General features: G+C 37.4%; 1 protein-coding gene across 14 annotated transcripts in view; it reads left to right on the top strand.

Annotated features, from left to right (window-relative positions):
• Positions 1-10747, top strand: part of picalma (phosphatidylinositol binding clathrin assembly protein a) — a 149585-nt gene extending 138838 nt beyond the window's left edge. For 12 of the 14 annotated variants that reach the window (XM_041198807.1, XM_041198806.1, XM_041198805.1 and 9 more), the window contains 4 exons: positions 1706-1765; positions 2592-2696; positions 8303-8405; positions 9231-10747. In XM_041198807.1, the coding sequence (XP_041054741.1) occupies positions 1706-1765; positions 2592-2696; positions 8303-8395 (258 nt within the window). In that variant the 3' untranslated portion in view covers positions 8396-8405; positions 9231-10747. The remainder of the gene's footprint in view (positions 1-1705; positions 1766-2591; positions 2697-8302; positions 8406-9230) is intronic. The other 2 variants (XM_041198800.1, XM_041198799.1) reach the window with 1 other exon arrangement.
• Positions 10748-21197: the final 10450 nt, after the last annotated feature.

The following is a 21197-nucleotide window of genomic DNA, read 5'->3' as shown; positions in this document are numbered from 1 at the left end:
TGGTTGAGGAAAAGGCAAAGACAGAATCTGCTGGGTTGAGTAATGCCTTAACTAGGTTTTAGAAGAACATCTTACGACGAATGAAGGCATTTTAGTTACTAAAGTAGTGGACGTGTAGTCCATGTTATTGAAAGGTACCGGAGGGAAAATAAAATAATTGTTTTTAAAATGTCCACATCAGTGTTTCTGAAAAATATCTGCTACATTTTCGGAAATCTTTGCATGTGCCAGTTTTACTTGAGATGGAGCACCTGTAAAGTGGGAATGATGACTTGGAAAAAATGATCTCCTACTTCACACATCCAAAGAAAGGGATGTAAACTATACAATGCCTCATTTTAGAAGGAAGAAGTTAAGATATGAATAGATCTGATAAACATTAATATCATCATTTTTGTTTTAACTTCCTAGGGCGCCACTAGAATAGGCAAGATTATTGTACAAAGCTAAATAGGTTACTGATTGTTTTGATCAGTACTTGTTCAGACAATTTGCTTAACTTTGAAAATTAAGTTGCTCCATTTTGAAAACAAAATCTATAAATCGCAGTGGGTAAGTGGTGGTGTAGTGGCATAGCGTTGGTGTAGCATAGTGGAACATGGATTTATAAATGTAATTTACTATGGCACCAAATGTCTAATGTGAGGTGCGAGAGTGCTAGGCGCAACCCAGTTGCTTCCTGTTGTAATCCTTTTGCGCCTAAACATTCAGAACACAGCCTTTAATTTCTTTACTCGTCTTCACTAGCAGTCCACAGACTAACTTAACAGTGCATGCTGAAATGTTGAGTAGATGCAACTAGTTATTCAATAATTCATTGTTTAAACAGCTGTTCAATTAGGCCACTTCATTATCATTGCATAGCCATCAACATTTGCCAAAGGAAGAGAAGATAATAAATAATGCTTTTGAGCTGCTGTTACCTTTTCCAATTGTTGCAACATGTATGTGGTAGTAAATACTGAAGGATTTATTGCACCATATTTATTGTTTAGGTCAACTTGGTGATAAGAATTTAGATTCCTGCAACCTGCTTCCCCAGGATAAAACTGACTGATTATTTTTTATGTAGATATCATTGATATAACTACAGATGTTCTGTATGGCTCAAGTCCTCTGTCTTTAAAACAAACAAATTGCTGGAAAAACTCAGCAGGTCAGGTAACATCTGTGGCAAGAGGAACAGAGTTAGCGGTAACGTTAACTTGTTTCCCTCTCCATAGATGCTGCCAGACCTGCTGAGTTTTTCCAGCATTTTCTGTTTTTATTTCTAGCATCTGCAGTATTTTGATTTAATCAAATAATTGAAATTTGCAGAGAATAATTTTTACAAGTTCAAATGATGTATTTTAAAATATAAAATGATAAAGTTCTGTGCTTCAGTCTGGTTTAACCAGAATATTAGAATGGATTGGATTTGTTCATCGTTTATTTTGCTGACCTGATAAAGTGATTGCACTTCCCAGTAATTCATTCTGTGAACTGCTTTGATATGTTTCTGGGAGGTGTGAGGAAGTACCACCTCACTGTAAGTTCTTATTCTATTTACACGCTGGTATTTAGGAAATGTGACATTACTTGATCAGGTAGTTGCACGACACTTAAATCACAAGCTGTTTGGAGATTTTTGTTGTTTCTTATATTGTAGTAATGATTAATTACAAATGCATTTTTGCTATCATATTTTCAAATGCTTTTGTCTCAGGCCCCTCCCATAATGGCTTACCCAGCAACAACACCGACAGCAGTAATGGGCTATGGCATGGTAAGTATTTCAAATAAAGTGAAATCTAAACTGAAGAATTTTATCCTCTACTGGAGAATTAGTGAGAATCCCCTCATAGATGTTATTTATGTTTGCATCATGTAAAAATGTTTCCAGCATTCTTTACATGATCTTCTTGTAGCTCAGTTCACCAGGAGAGATGCTATTAATATTGGGTTGCAACTCAACCTTGACTCCATGGGTAAAAAGTCCTCCATGTGATTTTAACTCTTTCTCATCTGTGGTTGTTCCTCCAACTTGGCAATGTTGGCCAAAAAAAATTTCCATGATCAAGGCATAGCCATTTGATTTTAACTACTCTAAGTAGGTCAGTATTTAAAGTGAAAGATGCTTGTTTCCTGCTATCATGCCCAAATTATTAACCTGATGTCCTGTCATTCTAAATGAACTCGCTTGCATATGTCTCATCTTTGAGAAAATTAGAGATATATCAAGAACAGTTTCATGCAACTTCAACACGTTGCGATACAGGTATTTTTGTATCCTGTCAGATGTAGTTAGAGTTGGGTAAATTAGCATATTGGTTCATCATGTTTTAGAATAATTGCAATGGAATGTTGTGAACCCTGGAGTGCTGGATTCAAGAGGCTGGAGACCATATGTTAGATTAATAAATGGATGAACACAAAGTCAAGCTTTCCCAATCTTGAAAGCAATAAACAAAAGCCTGTGCTTTATGCATTTATTATAATATTTAATGTTTAAACTATATTAAATGCCTCTGAAATTAAGTAATTTTTATATCCAGCCAAAGGGGAAACATCCATTAGAAATTATTTTTTATTGTGTTTTTTTTCTTCACTAGCCACCTACGATGGGAGCCATGCCTATGATGACGCAACAAACAATGATGTACACTCAGCCTGTCATGAGACCATCAAACCCTTTTAGTTCTGTACCTGGAGCACAGGTATTTTAGCATTTTATTTGTCTTGTAATTTGATATGTTTGACTATTTTACCTATTATGTTAATTTATGATGGTACTAATGGAACATTGAGATTTTACATATTCAAAGAGTGAACAGCTGTTTTGTAATATATTCTATAGGATTACTGTGATGTTTAGATTTAAGTTTGTCTTAAGTCACAGTGTCAGTTTAAAATGACTATGAAAATATTTGTAGTACTGAACCATGTTACTAACATTAAGTAAAAAATAGTTGACACATTATTTTGACTAGCTGTAATTTTTAAAATTATAATTTGACCATTTTTGTGACTGAATAAGTCATATTCCATTTTTAGTGTATAGGATTCTGGGATTTTTAACTTGAGGATCAAGTTGCATTTTTTTTATGAAAACCAGTGACTTGTAAGTTTGTGTAATATAAGAAGTCTTTGAACTTGATGCTTTATTGCTAATACAAAAGCGAAATAAAAACAAAAAATGCTGGAAATACTCAGCATATCAAGCAGCATCGGTGGAAGGAGGAACAAAGTTTGTGTTTCAGGTTGATGACCTTTCATCAGAAAAAAATTGCTTATGTATTTAAACTGAAAATGTATGTTTTAACACTGTCTCTTGCTAATGCAAGATGTCCATCGATAGCTGTCTGCATGCGCGGAAATCCAGTGATGCCACTCCGCTGCGCCCAGCCTGCTGGTACTCCTCTCTGCATGCGCCAGTGACGTTGTTGGGATGCTCACATTCCTGTTTTTGAAATTATTAGTCAGTGATTATTGGGGAGGAGAGTGGTGATAAGGAGAAGAAGACTATCTGCAATTTTCCAGTTGTCAATTTGTCACTCATTCCAAGTCTTGATCTGTTGTACTCCCAAGTGCTGGATAGTCTGACTGCTTCACTACTTGATAGGACCTGGGACTTGGCTGCCATTTAACTGTCGTTAAGGACTTTTAAAAGTACTTTTTATAAAACGTGGAGCTTTTACATATTTTTCAGTTTTTTATTTTTAGTATCAAAAACTAAGTGAGAATCGGAGGAAAAAATGGAGCTCAGAGCAAGTATTTTTTTTTTTTTAGAAAGACAGTTTTTATTTAAAGTAACAAAAAAAACACACCTGAACTAAATGTAAACAATGAATTTCTAGACCTACCGTTTTCCACAAGAGGGTGTGTAATTTACTATCCTTTTATCCTCAGCATTCCAGTCAATTGTGGGCAGGAATTGGGAAATTCTTCTTCCATCCAGAAATAAATTAAAAATGAAATCCAGAAGCCTAGCACTGTGAGACACTTTGTCCAAAATCCCATCTGCCTTTGTATAATTTGCATAATCTGACACTGTTAGGACTTCATCCAGTTCCCTTCGACTTCCTGCAGTGAATCCGCATTCACTAAGTGAGGTGGGAAATTGAGATTGAAGGTTTATCATTCGTGGTGGTGCAGAGATAGGCAGGACTCAATGAGGGGAAATAAGGTTGAAGGAGATAGAAATTGGGTGGGTTGAGAAGGGTATGTTTTCGTAAACAAGGATATGAAGATTTTATGTGTAATCTATAAACACAATAGAGACCAGTATGGATCCATGAGGATAGGTGGAATTCATAGGCCAGAATTTTCTGGCTCCTCCCGCCAGCAAGATCTTCTGGTCCTGCTGAAGTCAATGGACTTTTGAATGTCTCGCCGCATTTTCCGGCCCTGCCCCAGCCGCCCATAGTCTTGGTGATGGATGGTGTTGACTAATTGTGCTGTACTTATCTTCCTCTGTTTCATTCTCATTTATACCCTTATTAAAGTACTAAGCTTTTCCCTGGCTGTCCTCTTGCTGGTATGGTGCAAGCAAAATTTCTTTCCCTTCTCTCCTGGTTTTCTTGAGTTAATCCTTGCTACAACTAGGTATGTGATTGACCTCTGCAGCTGCCAATTTAAATGTGAAAGAATAGTACTGATTTATTTTTCCTTTCCCAGTGGCATTGCTGAGACAGGAAACTTGTGTCATGCTATTGTAGCAGAACAAAATGTTAAAGTGCCACTGTAACTGAAATTTTCAAAAGACTTACGGTAGAAACAATTTATATATAATTATTTTTGTTACAGTTTCCTTTTTATTCTCTTTGTGATTTCTTAAATACATCAACTCCTGATGTGTACAATTCTATTAGCGCCAGTCACTCTGAATTGCTTATCTTGTTGCAGTCTTGTTATGTGATAGCCTGCATACTGCAGTTATTTAACAATGGACAGTAGCACAGCCAATTCCAGACAAGGTACTTCCCAGCAATGGCCACAGGATTATGATCAGGAATAGAAACCACAATTTTTCCCTCTGAGATGAGTAACCTTGCTGTCATCCAGGTTGATGTCGGCTTACTCATCACAGCCCCATGTTCACCCCTGGTCTTTCTGGAGTTTGGTAATTGTATTTAAGCACCCCAGTGCTGTCTTTCTTCAAAACCTGTATTTAGCTTTGTACTGTTACAGAAATGTGCTGGCAATGATCATATATTGCTTACATCAGTGTATTGTACATTGTTGATTTTTTGTTTTCATTAGTTTATATTAAACTTACCCGTTCACACTGCTGACAAGATCAAACCTGGCTAAGTTAGCCTTATTTTTGTTGTTTCTGATGAAGCTTCAAAGTTTAGCTGTATACCAGTGTTCAAAGCCCACTTAATAGTCATACAAGAATAGACTATTAAATGTTCTAGGTTTATAATTTGAATTGTACATTGACTTGGGTAAAATTTAGGCAACCTTGTCTTAGGATTGTAATTAGCATAAAGATTTTACTTAAATCAGATGACCTTTTATGTCAGTTCATTTATATACTTGTTGCTGAGGTGGGGATTCTGGTCATAGTTTTGTTTGATATATTTAAAGAAATTTACTAAATGTAATACTGTTCATGACTGAGCAGTGCTGAGGGACATTTTGGGTTCCACATTGTGGCAGATACAGGTTTAATCATGCATTTCTACAGTGCCCTAGTTCTGGAAGGGTTTCTGTGTTTAATTTAAGTTAAGGGGTTGAATTTATGATATAATTTGTAAATCGTGAACGAAACAATGGATCTTGAGCCACTGATGCATAGTGCTAAGTATATGTTGTACTAGGAATTGTAGTTATGGGTTTGTCTTTAAGTTCTTCACAAAAATATAACATTTCTTAATATTTCTTTCCTCAAACTAAGATTAAAATATAAAATAAAGAATTAAAAATGATCAATTGGCCTGCAAAATTAATTCCCTTCATAGACCACATGGAATTTGCACTGCCATGGATCTTGGCCAAACTGTTCAGTGGGCTAGAACAAACTGCAGAATAAAAGGTGCAAGGAGATTTCTAAAGATGCCTTCCTCAATTCTGGAAAGGAATCATCTGAAGATTTCATTACAATTTTACGATGTGCACTATTCACATGATCAATTACATATCACAGGTGACGACCTTATAAGTACACCAGCATAGGAGCCATTGTATTGTGTGGAGTCGATGATTGCTGTGATCCACCTCCTGTTCCTTGATTCCATTCCACGATATTGTTGATTACTCAACTTCCCTTCCTGGCTGCCTTGTTAGGTTAGATTGTAAATTTTTTTTTTAATCTCCTCAGGAGCTATCTCCCTCCTTGCAGACAGCCATTATAACCTACTCCCTTTAATCACCTTTGACCTCTCTCTAATTTCCCTTTCTTTCGAGGTCCTTGAAAATATTGTTTCTCAAATTCATGTTCATCTTTCCCATAACTTCTTGTTGGAATCTCTATCCATTAGATTCCTGATACTGTTCTAATCAAAGTTATAAATGGCATCCTCTGCAACCGTGACCATATTGCACTTCCCTTCCCATCTTCAATAACTTTCAACGATTTGGTATTGTCAGCCACACTATTCTCCTTCATCGCCTCCTTCTATTGTCCAGTTCAGTGAGACTGCACTGTTGTCTATCAAACCATAACCACTGAACCTCCAAATATCCCTTCTCTTCCCTACCCTTCCATTTGCTCCCACCTGCCCGTCTGCCTTTGAAGTCCCCCCAAGGATCCTTTGTTCCCTTTTAAACCTATATACTGAGCCTTTTCGTCCATACTGAACTTTGTTGTTGTCATCCAAAGTGGTTCAGGATCCACATACATGCTAATGATACCTGTTTGTACCTCTCCACTGCTTCTCTAGACTCCTCCCACTAATTCTGTGTCAGTCTTGGATGAGCTGCAATTTCCTCCAGTTAACGCTACAAAGATTGAAGCCCTTAGCTTTGGATTCTGCAGCAAAGTCTGTAACCTTGCCATTACTTCCTCTCTTTCTCTCACCCCACCCCCAGCATCCTATCTGCTGAATCTCTGTTGTAACATGTCACTTTTGACCTTTACTATTTCAATGCTGTCCTGGCTGACCTCCCATCCTTTGAAGCTCAGCACATTTTAAACTATGCAGCCCATACACCTTGCTCACCCATCCTTGCTGACCAACAAGGTCCTTGCTGACCAACATTGGCTCCTGGCACTGTAACACTTCAATTTAAAATTTTCACCCTTGTGTTTGCATTTCTAAATGGCCTCACCCATGTCCACCCCCTCGATGTTGAATCCTCAAACACACCTTCCAAAACTTTTGATTTCCTTCACTTGATGGTTGGCAACCTTATCTTCAGCCACTCAGTCCCTAAACTCTGAAATGTTCCTCCAAACTTCTCAGGCTTTCCACCTCTCCCTCCTTTATGACCTCCAAAACCCTTTTTGACCAAGCTTTTGATTATGGCTTTAGCTCAGCATCCATTTTTTTTCTCATTACGACTCTTGTGAAGCTCTTAGAACTTTTTCAATGTTAAAGGTGCTACATAAGTGCAAGTTATTGTTGCTATATTCTATTTGCATTTCTTTCAAAACCATTCTTAAGCAGTTACTGATCCTTTTATTTTTGATGAGTTAATGTCGCATTAATTGCTTTTGTTAGAAATCTTCCACTTGACACTCCTATTTGACTCTTTTTCCTCCTGTACCACATATTACATTGTCTGGTCAAAAAGTGGACAGCAGCTCGTCATTTTCTCTGGAGTACCTCTCAATTGTATTTCCTCATCATCCCTACTTATAGGGAGATGCATAGTGTCACTTAATGATTTTCCTGGCATGCTATGTTACTGTGCTATTTAAATGTCCTTCCCCCCCCTCTTGGTCAATGTGATTTAGAAAACTAAATTATGTGCATCAAATCTATCAAAAATTAAACGCTTCATGCATTTCAAACTGTCGGATGTTAAGTTCAAAGTGTCTGTTGGTACATGCTTGATAGATTTAGTCAGGAAATGAAACAGCATTGTATATATTTTACACTAATAGTTTGGTTAATCTCACCCCTGTGCTAACATCTTTTTTCTGAAATTACAAATAATTCTGTTTAAAAATTAGTTTCTAACAGCTAAAACCTTTCTTAGTTCCTAAACTGCATTATGAATTTTACAAGTTAATCTGTATACTTGTACAAAAATTGAATCCTTGTAAATGTGGCTGTCATTGCTAAAATAGCAGTTTCTGCATTGCTGTCACTGAATTCTTGTTCTATTCCTAGCATTTTCTGCTTTCACTATCTTTCTTCACTTTCTGAAATAGTTGCCTACAGCCTCAAGTCCTTCTAATCAAAGTCCTCCTAGAGCTCCTGGAAAGGATCCGTTTGCAGAGCTCTCTCTCAAGGATTTCTTGTAGAACAGACAAGGTATTCGTGGAGTCATAAGTGTGCGTATCTCTGTGTATGCTATGTTGAGCAGTGTTCAGATGGTACCTAAAAACCATCAAACAAAGCCAGCTATACATTAGCAATGCTGTTTTACTATTTGATTATCCCACAAAATTATGCCAAAACGATCATCTTGTTGCAAGGATATTGTGGTGTACTTGTGCTTTGTATAGATTTGTACAGTACAGGGTAGTTTAATTCTGTGTGTAGTTTGTTAGTGCACTGGTTAGCATGCAGCTTTTTCTTTTGTGGAGTTAATAGCTCAGCAAACTAATTCTGACAAGTGGGGCCTGTTGGTTAATTCAAATGTAGGTTGTTTAGTTTTTCACTGTTCTACAACTAGAAAAAACTTCAAATGCATCTTATAAAATTGTACAAGAATTAAGGTTTTCAAATACACAATACCATCTATGGATGCAGTAGTATCTCTGTTGATCTATCGAACGATTCACAGAGAAAATTTGTAACTCTGACTTTCTACAGTTGTTTATCCATAAATACATAGTTACGCAGTTCATCTTTTATTAATAAAGACCATTTGAAGACTAAAGCTCTTGCTATTATATTCCTTTTTGGGCCTATCTGTAACTTCTTTCATTTTGTTCTATCACAAATTGCCTGTAGAATTTTATGCTACACTGGTCAACATATATTCTGAGCTGGGTATTCATATCTTATATGAAAAAACTGATTTATCATTCAAAAATTGACTTTTTGATTGAAGAATTTATACTTTTGGGGTGCATTATAATGTGAAAGAAAACTTAAAGATAATGTTTTGCTGTATTATTTTCTTTTTTCCAGATACAGTTTATGTAATGATATCAAACGGATCCATTCTGAGAAGATAAGTGCTAAGCAGCAATTTTTATTCTTCATGCAAAATACCCGCTGTTTGTGAAACTATCTTCCATAAGGATGATCTCAGTATGGATAATAAATTGGCAGATTGACCAAGATGAAAGGTTTATTGGAAAGCAAATGTTGATATATAAACTTCAGCAGCAGATGGAAAGGCTTATTTCGACTGAGTGATGACTGATTCAATCATGATTTTAAATAGTTCCAACCAATAATGCTCTACAGTGCAACAAAGAATTATGTTCTCATGCTGAGTGAAACTTTCATTGATTTAGAAATGATGGCTTGAAGAATGAGTAAGATTTGTGTCTACATATGAAAAGAGCTGCTGGATTGTAAATTATCAGGATTTGGTGAGGTATTCTTTGAAAAGCAGCAGTAAATTATGTAACTTTTCCATGTTCACCAGGCATCAGTTTTTCTTTCACGTTCATAAAATAATCATGCTAAAATTATTAATTCTGAATTTTACTTTTTATTCAAGTTTGCAGTAGACATTCCTTGTGTCCTATGTTTGTATTTATTTATGACCATCAGATTAAGGAACAATATTGTGTGAAATGCTTCATGTGAGGATTAATAAGGATGTGCATGGTTCACCAGTTGGATGAAAACATGAGTTTGAATGGGAAATGCAGTTAATTGAAAGATGGAGCGCTAAATATTCTACAAATCAGTTTACTTATCCCTTGTACAATTATTTGTAGGCAGAATCACAAACTTGCATTTGTATGGGATTTAGAATGAATAATGTATTAATCAACGTAGTTAATTCTGTGCCTAGGATTTTGCATCGGAACAGTTATTGACTTGCAAAGCACTACTTTTGTATTTTGGCATTAGCAGAAATGGGAAGGCCTTTCTATGCTCAGCATGTCATTATCTTACATCCAAGTTTAATGCTGCCTTTCCTGACTAGAATGTAAAGAATTGCCTTCAGTTCACAAAGATCCTCTACCTCCATCGGACTCCAAATCATATGCAGATCTCAGAGCACTAGAAATATTTGTTTAAATGTCCACACATGGTGTCTTCATTTGATTGGTTCTGAGAAGACTTGTTTACACAAAGTTGGATAATGAGGGAATAGTTTCTGTGCAGAATTTTTTTAAAAAGTAAAGCAAGATAAAGAGTAACAAAGCGCTGTTGATCGGTGCTTCACTGTATATAACATAAACTCAGTTCACATTAGTGGTGTGTGTGAAGGATAGTTTGAGCTTAAGGCAATTCAGTACACAAACTTTGCAAAATTTTGCTGCATTGTCTTTGCAGAATATATTTTGTTTAAAAGAAAAATGTATGTTAGGAGAAAATTTGGTGGATTTTCAAATAAAGAGCAGCTTTCACTGAAATTTTGTTACCAGCTAGGTCCAAGTTACATCTCTTGATTCCAAAAGATCCTGTGCATGGATATAATAACTCTGCATTATTTAATAAAAAATTTAAGCTGTTGCAGGTAAGCTGTTATATTACATCAATCTTTTTCAACATTGGAAAGACTTTGCTACCAGAAATGATGTATTTGACCATTTGTATGGTACAGGTCTTCAAAAGTTTTGATTCTTGCAAATAGTTGAAGTTGCACAGGATTTGTCATAAAAAAAAAACAAATATCAATAATATCAAAAATGTTTCCATTTGTTGAGATTTTTTTATTACCAGTTGCATTTGCCACAGATATGCTAGATGTCAGTTGATATTGATTGAAATGGAAAAAAAAGTTCAAGTTACAGTAAATCTTTCAACTTAACCAATTTTAAGGCAGCAGTAATTTTAAGACAGTTGTCCAAAGATGTTGTATTCTTTCTTGTGATTTCTGGGCGTATCTTGGGAGTACCTCTGCTTCAGGACAGTTAGCAGCGTATGAACCTTTCACAGAATAAGGTATGTCTGACTAATTTTGCTGAATTTCTTGAGGTGGTCACTAATATGGTGAATAGGGGGATGTCTGTCAATGTTGCCTATATGAATATACAGAAGGAATTTGATAAGGTTTAGCACCAGCTTATTAGCAAAAATGAGGTACAGGGAATTGGTGATAACTTACGGCATGGATTATTAATTGGTCAATTTGGATGTATGAGACACAGCGGAATAAAGAGAATGCTTTCTGATTGGCAGGGTATGATGTGATACTTCCAAAAGATCTATACTGAGGCCTCACTCTTTGCTTTGGGTGGAGGAATAGGGAATTGTGTATTCAAGTTTTCAAATGGCATTATGTTCAGAAGAACAATAAGTTGTATTGATTAAAGCATTGGGGCAGACTGAGTGAATTGGCATTTGGACTAAGTGTGAGGCCATCCATCTTAAGGTCATCCACTTTGGATCCAAACAAGACAAGTCACAAATTTTTCTTCATGGTGAGTGTCTAGTTGAGGAGCAAAAGGATTTTGAGTGTCCTTGTGCAAAGGTCACTAAATGTGAATGCATAGGTACAAAAAGTAATAAATAAGGCAAATAGGATGCTGGCCTTTATCTCAAAAGGGATTGCAATTCAAAAAGGGTGAAGTTGTGCATCAGTTGTACAGAACCTTGTCAGACCCTTTATCTAGCGTGCTGCATTCAGTTTTGAGCACCCATTCATGGAAAGGTATACTGGCCTTGGGAGTCCAGCATAGATGCCCCAGAGTGATACCAAAGCTAAATTATACTAAAGGTCTAAATTGTGGACAAGCTGCATAAACTTGATTTGTATTCCATTTAAGATGTCTAGGAGGAAATCTCTGAAGCCATTTCAGTAGGGTACATAAAGATTATTTTCTCTGGAAAACAATGGCATAAATTTCAAATTAGAGCCACACCATTCAGAAGTCAAATTAGGAAACAGTTGTTACGCGCAAACTTGGTAAAAACCTGAAGTTCTCTTCCCCAAAAGACTATGGATGTTGAGTTAATTCAAATTTTCAAGATTGAGATTGATAGATATTTACTAAGGTTATCAAAAAAGTGGCGCAAAGGTGGATAAATGAAGTTGACATCCAGATCAACCATGACCTAACAAATGGCTGAACAGGCTCAAGCTGATTGTTTTTACATTACTATCATTTGTGTTCCTCCCTCCTATGGCACAATATCCATTGTCCTATTTCCATCACCTCTTCTCATTCCATGAGCTGCAGTCTCATGGCCTGCTTCCAGAAAACTATCTAATTTACTTTTACCATAGTGACATGTTGACAATGCTGTTTCTTTTCTTAAATTTTCCTCTTTGTGACACTTGGTGAAGTTGGAAACTGAGAGTGAGAAAACATTTCCCAGAAGTAAAATGAAGTGAATCATTTGATGCACAGGTAAAATTTGATGCCTTGCATCTGACACTACTGGTGTCTACTGAATTGACATTAGCTTTATTATTCTAATAAGGATCTGATCCTTATTAGACAATGTTTTCATTTGAATATGTCTTTTACTCCACCGTGCACTATTCCCTGGCAAAGAACATAAATAGATGAAATGCAGCTTTGCAGCCAATCACACAATAGTGTGAAACTTCTTGATAGGACAAGGGGGAAGTGTTTTTTTTTTGCTTTCTGGGTAAGCGTCCAGTCCAAGCATGGTATGTGGGTGTAATTTTACCAGCACAGTCTCATTTTAGGCTGCTTAAATGTTTGCTTGTAATACTGATTTCCAAAATCTCTAGATGAACAAACTACTGGAATAACATCCTCTGCCTTCTGAACTTCAGTGTTTCTTAGTGCTCTTCACTTAATTGTATATATGTGAATATTACTATGTATGGCATTAGTAGAGTGAAATGAGATTGAAATATTCCAGAATTTTCTATATAGGATTAATTGTTTATTGAGTAAAACTGATGCATAAAATTCTACTTGTGAAATTTTGCCTTAATACAAATTTCAAAATCACATGATCTAATTGATTAAGTTGAGATCGTCAGTCAAAAAGTGAAGTCAGTGTGTGTTTTAGCTTTTAGATATAATAGTTGATTTAATGCAGCCTTTCTCCTTCTTCATGCTCTCCAACCTTCTCTCATCCTGTAATCAGTTTGAAATTAAATTTCTTGCATCACAATGTTTTCAATTTAGTCAGCATCTCTCCCTCATCCCAATATTCCAGCTGAGAATTTTTAGGGAGGATTGAAGCTGCAAACACACCATTCTGTATCTTACAAGAACACTGTTTTTCACTGGAGATTGAAAATGGTTTGTGTTTGCAAATGGCAGAGCCAGTTTTATTCAAAGAGACCATACAGGTGAGGTGAGAGTGACTGGCCTTGATATCAGGTAGCATTTGACTGAGTGTGGCATCAGGGATCCCAGCAAAACTAGAGTCAACGGGGATCAGTGGGGGGTGGGGAAGCTCTCCGCTGGTTGGAGTCATACTTGGCATAAAGGGAAGATGGCTTTGATTGTTGGGGGTCAATCATCTCAGTTCTAGGACATTACTGCGCAATTTCCTCAGGGTAGTATCCTAGGCCCAACCCTCTTCAGCTGCTTCATCAGTTACCTTCTTTCCATCATAAAGCCAGTAGTGGGGTTTTTCACTGATGATTACACAATGTGCAGCACCATTTGTAACTCTCATACTGAAGCAGTCCATGTCCAAATGCAGCAAGACCTGGACAATATCTGGACTAGGGCTTACAGGTAGGTAGGAAGTAACATTCACGCCATACAAGTGCCAGATAATGACTATCTCCAACAGGTGAGAATCTAACCATCGTCCCATGGCATTACCATCGCTGAATCCCCCCCCTATCAACATGGCGGGGGGGTGGTGGTGGGGTTACCATTGACCAGAAACTGAACCGGTCTAGTCATATAAATACTGTGGCTACAAGAGCAGGTCAGAGGCAAGGAATCCTGTGGTGAGTCTCACCTCCTGACTCCCCATAGCCTGTCCACCATCTACAAGACACAAGTCAGAAGTGTGATGGAACACTCTCCACTTGCTTGGATGAGTGCAACTCCAACGGCACTCAAGAAGCTTGACACCATTCAGGACAAAGCAACCTGCTTGATTGGCACCACTTCCACAAACATTCACTCCCTCCATCTCTGACACAGTGGCAGCAGAGTGTACCATCTACAAGATGTACTGCAGCAACTCAACAAGGCTTGTCAGACAACACTTCCAAACCCTTGACCACTATCATCTAGAAGGACAAGGGCAGCAGACACATGGGCACACCAGCATCTGGACATTACCCTCCAAGCCGCACACCATCCTGACTTGGAAATATATCGCCGTTCCTTCGCTGTTGCTGGGTCAAAATCCTGGACCTCCCTCCCTAATAGCACTGTGGGTGCACCTACACCACATGGACTGCAGCGGTTCAAAAAAGCAGCTCACCACCACCACCTCGAGGGCAATTAGGGATGGGCAATAAATGCTGGCCTAGCCAGCGAAGCCCACATCCTATGAATAAAAAAGAACAAGAGCCCAAAGAAGAAACATCTGCCTAGTTCAATGTACAGATGAGGTGAGAATAAATATTAGTTAATTTTAGGGTTTTGAAGTGTCTTAAATTCTTAATATCTGCTCAAGATTTAAGCTGTAGTCTGACTTGATTTTCATTGTATGAGGCTAAAAGGTATATTGAATGAGCAGCAATATGTGTGGGGTAATATAGTCACGTTTGACTGCCTGTTGACAATTGTCATCTTCATGATAATGCCTGTGGCTACTTTACCACGTTTATCATCTCCCAAAGGTGGAAAATTGAGGCACCATCAACACAAGAATGCATTGCATATAACGTGCTGGTTTTAGTGTAAGTGATTTGATAATTTATGGATTTGTAATTTGTTATATCACAAATGTGTTTCATTATGTGGGAGAAATTGTACCATAAACCAAATTTTCAGTATGGTAGAAATGAAATGCATAACTTCAACAATAAAATGTTGGCAGCTAATTGAACAAGATTGTGAAATAAAATTAGAAAATGCTGGAAATACTCAACAGGTCAAGTAGCATGTGTGCTGAAGGAACAATTTACATTTTAGGTTGATTACTTTTTGCCAAAATTTTAAAAGTAGCAGCATTTGATTATACAAGTTTTGATAACTGCTTGTTGCAATTAAGGTACCGAGAGGCTGGCACTTGTGAAACATATTTAGATTTTAATATAATTCAAATTTATTTGTGCATGATGTACACATTTGAACATATCAGCATAATTTTTGTGTGCTTCAAAGGCAGTAGCTCATGTTGGGTGTATGATTCCCTGGGTATTGTCAGCTTTTTAGTATCTTTTTCAAGCAGTCATTCTTTATGTACATAAGCAAAAATTCTGTCAGACTGTTGAAACGTGAGGCATCATATCCAAGCCTAATGTTGCTCTCTTCTGACATTCATACAAATATCTTTCCAGCAGAGGTCACTAAATTACAGTCGAGTAGAATTGTACTTCCTCCTCCGACTTCAGAAACTAAAAAGGAGTACTTTAAACAAAGTGTTTGGTCTCTCCTCCCACAGATGTTCATTCCGTTGAATGATATGGCCTTGGGAAATAATCTCCTATTCTACAAAAAAGAGCTTTTCTGTTCTGTAGGTTGGCATAGTGCTGATATGAGTTACTTGTCCATAAACACATTGGAGGGATAGTAAGAGTATGAGCACTTCACCCAGACATGTCAGCATATCCTGCTAGTTCCTAGCGAAATTATTTCTATATCTACTGTATCCTTACTCCTACGTGCATAGGGGAACAATTCAGATCCAAATTGGTAATGCAGCTTTTTGTGTGCTCTTCACCCACCCACTACAACCGCCTCAGCATACTGTAAATGGGGGAAAAATTAAATCAAACATCTTGCCTTTAAATGAGAACAATATTATTCCTTGGAATGCATCTGAGAGAGATTATATTATGCTATATAAATTCATGTTCTTTGCCTCCATTGTTATTTTATTCAGTTTTAAGCTGTCATAAGGAGGAATTCCCATAGAAATGGGAGTAGCGCACCATGTACTTTATGGCAGTGTCAACTACAAACTGTTTCTCACATATTCTTTAAGTGGAAATAGTTCAGCATGCACTGGGTTTGGATTATTGCCTTAATACTTCTCACTGTATCCATTAGCTATTTTGAATTGTACACTATAAAATTCTTATCTTTACTGAATACAAATAATGCATTGTAATTGATATTTGGATGCAGATTTCTCATACTTTTGCATCACCTTGTGGATTTACAAATAATAAAGCCAGATGTGTTTCATAAGGCCTGTGGTTTAAATGAAATGTTTGAAAATCCTGAACACATCAAGATTTTGTGTAAGAAGTTGAAATATTAAGAGGAACGAATGTGTTGCTGCTTTTCCCAATATTTTACTCTGTGAACATTGCTTTTGTATTTTAAGAGAATAGAATTCCAGAATGAGGAAATATAGTTTTAATATATCAAGATCGGTGCTATCCTTATCAGTGCTCTTGTATGTTGTTGATTGTAATTTACTTATGTCTGAGTTTTTACTGAATCTACCTTATTTCTTTGACATTTGAACTGTTCACTGTTTAAATTTAAACTCCCTTGAACTTTATTCTGTTCTTTATTAAATACAGTTGAAGGCAGCTACTGATGAGATGCCTAACATCAGATGAACAATAAATTTTCTTCCAAGCTAAAGCCCCTAACTGCTTTGGGCTAAATGTGTGAATACTGGGGCAGCGACTCACATTCACAGAAAATAAGAATGAGATAAAGGGGTTAAAGACTGAATAAAATTTTGAATATGTTTATCCCCAAATGGTTTGGGGGTGAGCAGAAGCACGGAATGGAAATGATGAGACCTGAGTGCAATGAGGAACGAGTGCTAATTTGGGAATTTGGTGGAACTGGAATATCTTTGGTAAGTTTTTCTCAAGCTATAATTTAGATTAACAGTCAGACTCGAACTTTAGAACTGCAAGAAGGTTAAAAAGCCAGTGGCAGTTATCTGTCAATCAATTGAAAGTAACTGCCTAAATAGATGTTAATTACTGTAGCAGGAAGCTGACTTAGTTTTTGCCGCTTTTTACATATTTTTCTCGGCCTCCAGTAGCTGGTGAGTGTTCAAAGGCATTAATTAGGTGCGCAGATAGGTGATTGGTTGGTGAGTTTTAAGATTTTGGCCCTCTAAACAGGATAGTAATGGGGAGATATAAAAAAAGCTTAAATATTTAAACTACTCATAAGAGTTACAGATAACAATTGGGTGGCATTTCTAAACTTGAAACCTAATTAGTTAAACACAATTAGGGTAGAACAGGTGACGTGTTGCATCTGTAGCATGCAGGGAGCTGGTGGACATCATTGTGATACATGGCCAGAACATCTACAGCAAATGCTTGCAGCTTGAGTAACTTCAGTTCAGAGTTGATGAGCTGGAGTCCATGCTTTGGACATTGTGAATCATTAGGGAGGGGGAAAGTTACCTGGACACTTACTTCCAGGAGGCAGGCACATCCCTTAGGCTAGGTATTTCAGAATTGTTCTATCTATGGTTAAGGACAGGCAGGCGTGACCGCAAGTGAGGCAGGAATGGGGACCGAGAAGGTAGCAATAGAGGAGCCTCCGGATGAGAGCAAGGACTGCAGGGAGGATGGGTGAACTGACCATGACACCGTGATGCAGGGAGCTATTAAAGTGGGGGGACTAAAAAGAAATGAGAATGTAAATGTAGAGGAAGTATGGTTATGGAGATAGAGCCGAGAGTGAGAGTACAAGAAGGCTCTTGCTTGCCCAGTGCCAGGGTTAAGGGCATTTCCTCTGAGCTGGAGAGGAACTGGGAGAGGTAGGATCTAGCTATTGTAATGCATGTGGGTACCAATGACATAAGTAGGGACTGAAGGTGTCTAAGCAGCTAGGGGCTAAACTTAAAAAAACAACCACAAAGGTAATCTCTGATTATTAATAACACCTGAGCCATGAGCATAAGATTAGAGAGTTGAATGTGTGGCTTAAAGATTGCTGAGAGATAAGTGGGTTTTTTATGGGGCACTGGCATCTGTACTGGGGCAAGAGGAAGCTGGACAATTAGGATGGTCTTCACCTGAAATGCGCTGGTGTCCTGGTGAGTCGTATAACTCGACAGAGCTTAAAACTAAACAGTTGGGTGTTCACATGAGGGAGATTTGGAAAGTTAAAGAGAAAGGACCAGACAATAGTACTGGGTAACGATACAGGTAATGGTAACCTGAGTGTGACATAAAGGGACAGAGTGTAGAAACATGAATGCACCAAAAATATGGTCAGAAAAATAGCTTTAACCTAACAGAGGAGGGTTTGGGTGAAGGGAGATTTAGAAATCAAAAGATAGAAGTTGAGACAATAAGAAAATAAGACAATGTGCAGAAAGAGAAGCTGAGGGGGGCTAGAGTTTAACGGTAATAGTGCATCAGAAAGTAAAGTCCATGCAGGCATGATAGTTGAAAAAAAAATCACTTTATTTGAATGCATGGGACATCCACAAGAAGATAGATCAGCTAGTGGCACAAATAGAGATAAATGGTTTAGATCTAATCACCATTGCAGAGACATGGTTGGAAAGTGACTGAGGTTAGATAATATTCCAGGGCACACAATATTTTGAGGAGGGATACCCTGTTAAAGAATGACATAAGGCATCAGTGAGAAAGGATCTTGGTTCAGATAATCATGAAGAATCAGTATGTGTGGAGATTCGGAATAGAAAGGGTAAGAAAACACTGGTGGGAATAGTTATCGGTACCCTAAGTTATGCTGTTGGGCAGAGCATTAAAGAAGAAATTACTGGAGTTTGTAACAGAGGCAATATAATTGCTCTGGGGGACTTCAATCTTAATTTAGACTTGACCAATCAAATCAGCAATGGTGGTGTGGAAGATGAGTTGGAAGAATGCTTTCATGACTCTTTCTTGGAGCAATATGTTGTGGAACCAACTAGGGTTAAAGCTACTTTGGATCTAATATTTTGCAATTAGGCAGGGTTAATTAGTAAAAGAATTAGTGATCCTAACACAATTGATTTCCACATTAAGTTTGTAAATGGCATGCTCTTAATGCCAATTACATTGATATGAGGGAGAACTAGCTAAGGGTAATTGGGTAAATAGACTCAAAGGTATGGCAGTAAATGAACAGTGGGAAACATTTAAAGAAATAATTCAAAATATCCAACAAAAATACATTCCTTTGAAGAATAAAAGCTCTGAGAAAGATGCATCTCTGGCATAAGAAAGTTAAGTATAGTGTTAGATTAAAAGAAGAGACTTATAATGTTGCATAGAATAATAGTAATCTGGGGATTGGGAATGTTTTAGAAGCTAGTAAAGGACCACCAAAAAGTTGATAAAAATAGAGGAAAAAAGTAGAATAAGAGTAAACTAGCCAGAAACACAAGAGTTTCTACAAGGTTAGGGTTAGAGTTAGTATAATAAGAAAATAGCTCAAGTAAGTGGTCCTTTAGAAGCAGAGATTGAACAAATATTTTGTTCAAGACACAAGTTGTATACCAGAAATAGAGAGTAACTAGATTAAAAAAGTGAGGTAATTAGTATCAGCAGCGAAAAAGTACTGAAATAACACAAGGGACTAAACAGCCAAATATCTAGCACCTGATGGCCTACATCCTAGACTTCTAAAGAGTTAGCTGCAGAGATAGTGGATGCACTGGCTATGATTTTCCAAAATTCCCTAGATTCTAGAACGGTCCCAGCAGATTGGAAGTTAGTAAATATAACACCATTATTCAAGAAAGTGAGACAGAAAACAGAACTACAGGCTGATTAGCCTGACATCAGCCATCGGGAAAGTGCTGGAATCTATTATTAAGGAAGTCTTAACAAAACAGTTGGAAAGTAGTATGATTAGAACAGTCAACATGGTTTTACAAAAGGGAAATTTTGTTTGACAAATTTATTAGAAGTTTCTGAAGATTTAACTAGAAAGATAAATGGGAACCCTTAGATGTGGTATACTTGGATTTCCAAAAGGCATTCGATATGGTGCCACACAAAAGATAAAGGCTCATGGAGCTGAGGGTAATATATTAGCATGAATAGAGGATTGAACAGGAAGCAGAAAGTAGGGATAAATGGAGCATTTTCAAGTTGGCAGGCAGTGAATAGTGGAGTGTTGCAAGGATCAGTGCTGGGGGCCTCAGCTATTTATAATTATTAATGACTTAGACAAAGAGAGAGTAATTTATCTAATTTTGCTGCTGACAATACAAATCTGGGTGGGAATGCAAGCTGTGAGGATGACGGGCTGCAAAAAGATATATAGATAGGTTAAATGAGTGGACAATAAGTTGGCATATGGAGTATAATGTGGGAGATTATTCCGTTTGATCGTAAGAATCGAAAAGCAGAAATTTTTTTTCAAAGGCGTGAAACTTGTAAATGTTAATGTTCAGAGAGCTGTGTGCTTGTACAATACACACAAAGTTGGCATACAGCTGCAGCAAGCAAGTGGCAAGGAGATTGGAGTACAAGAATAAAGAAGTCCTGTGGCAACTGTATGGGACTTTGGTGAGACCACAACTAGAATATTGTGTGCAATTTTGGTCTCCATATTTAAGGAAAGTTATATTTGCATTGGAGGCAGCACAGTGAAGGTTCACTAGATTGGTCCCCGAGATGAGAGGGTTATCCTATGATGAGAAGCTGAGTATATTGGGTCTACATTCCCTGGAGTTTAGAAGAATAAGAGGCGACCTCATTGAAACACTCCAGATTATGAAGTGGTTTAACAGGGTAGATTCGGAAATGTTGTTTACCCTGGCCAGGGAATTTAGAACAAGGGGGCATAGTTTCAGGATAAGGGGCTAATTAGATGAGAATTTTCTTCACTCAAAGGGTTGTGAAGCTTTGGAATTCTCTACCCCAGAGGTTTGTGGATATGCCATCACTGCATATATTTAAGGCTGAGATGGACAGGTTTTTAGTCTGAGAATTGAGGGATATGGAGAGCAGGTGGA

This window comes from Carcharodon carcharias, chromosome 11, assembly GCF_017639515.1.
Source record: "Carcharodon carcharias isolate sCarCar2 chromosome 11, sCarCar2.pri, whole genome shotgun sequence".
NCBI lineage: Eukaryota > Metazoa > Chordata > Chondrichthyes > Lamniformes > Lamnidae > Carcharodon > Carcharodon carcharias.
Note: the sequence above shows the minus strand (reverse complement) of the source record. Positions and strands in the feature narration are given on the sequence as shown.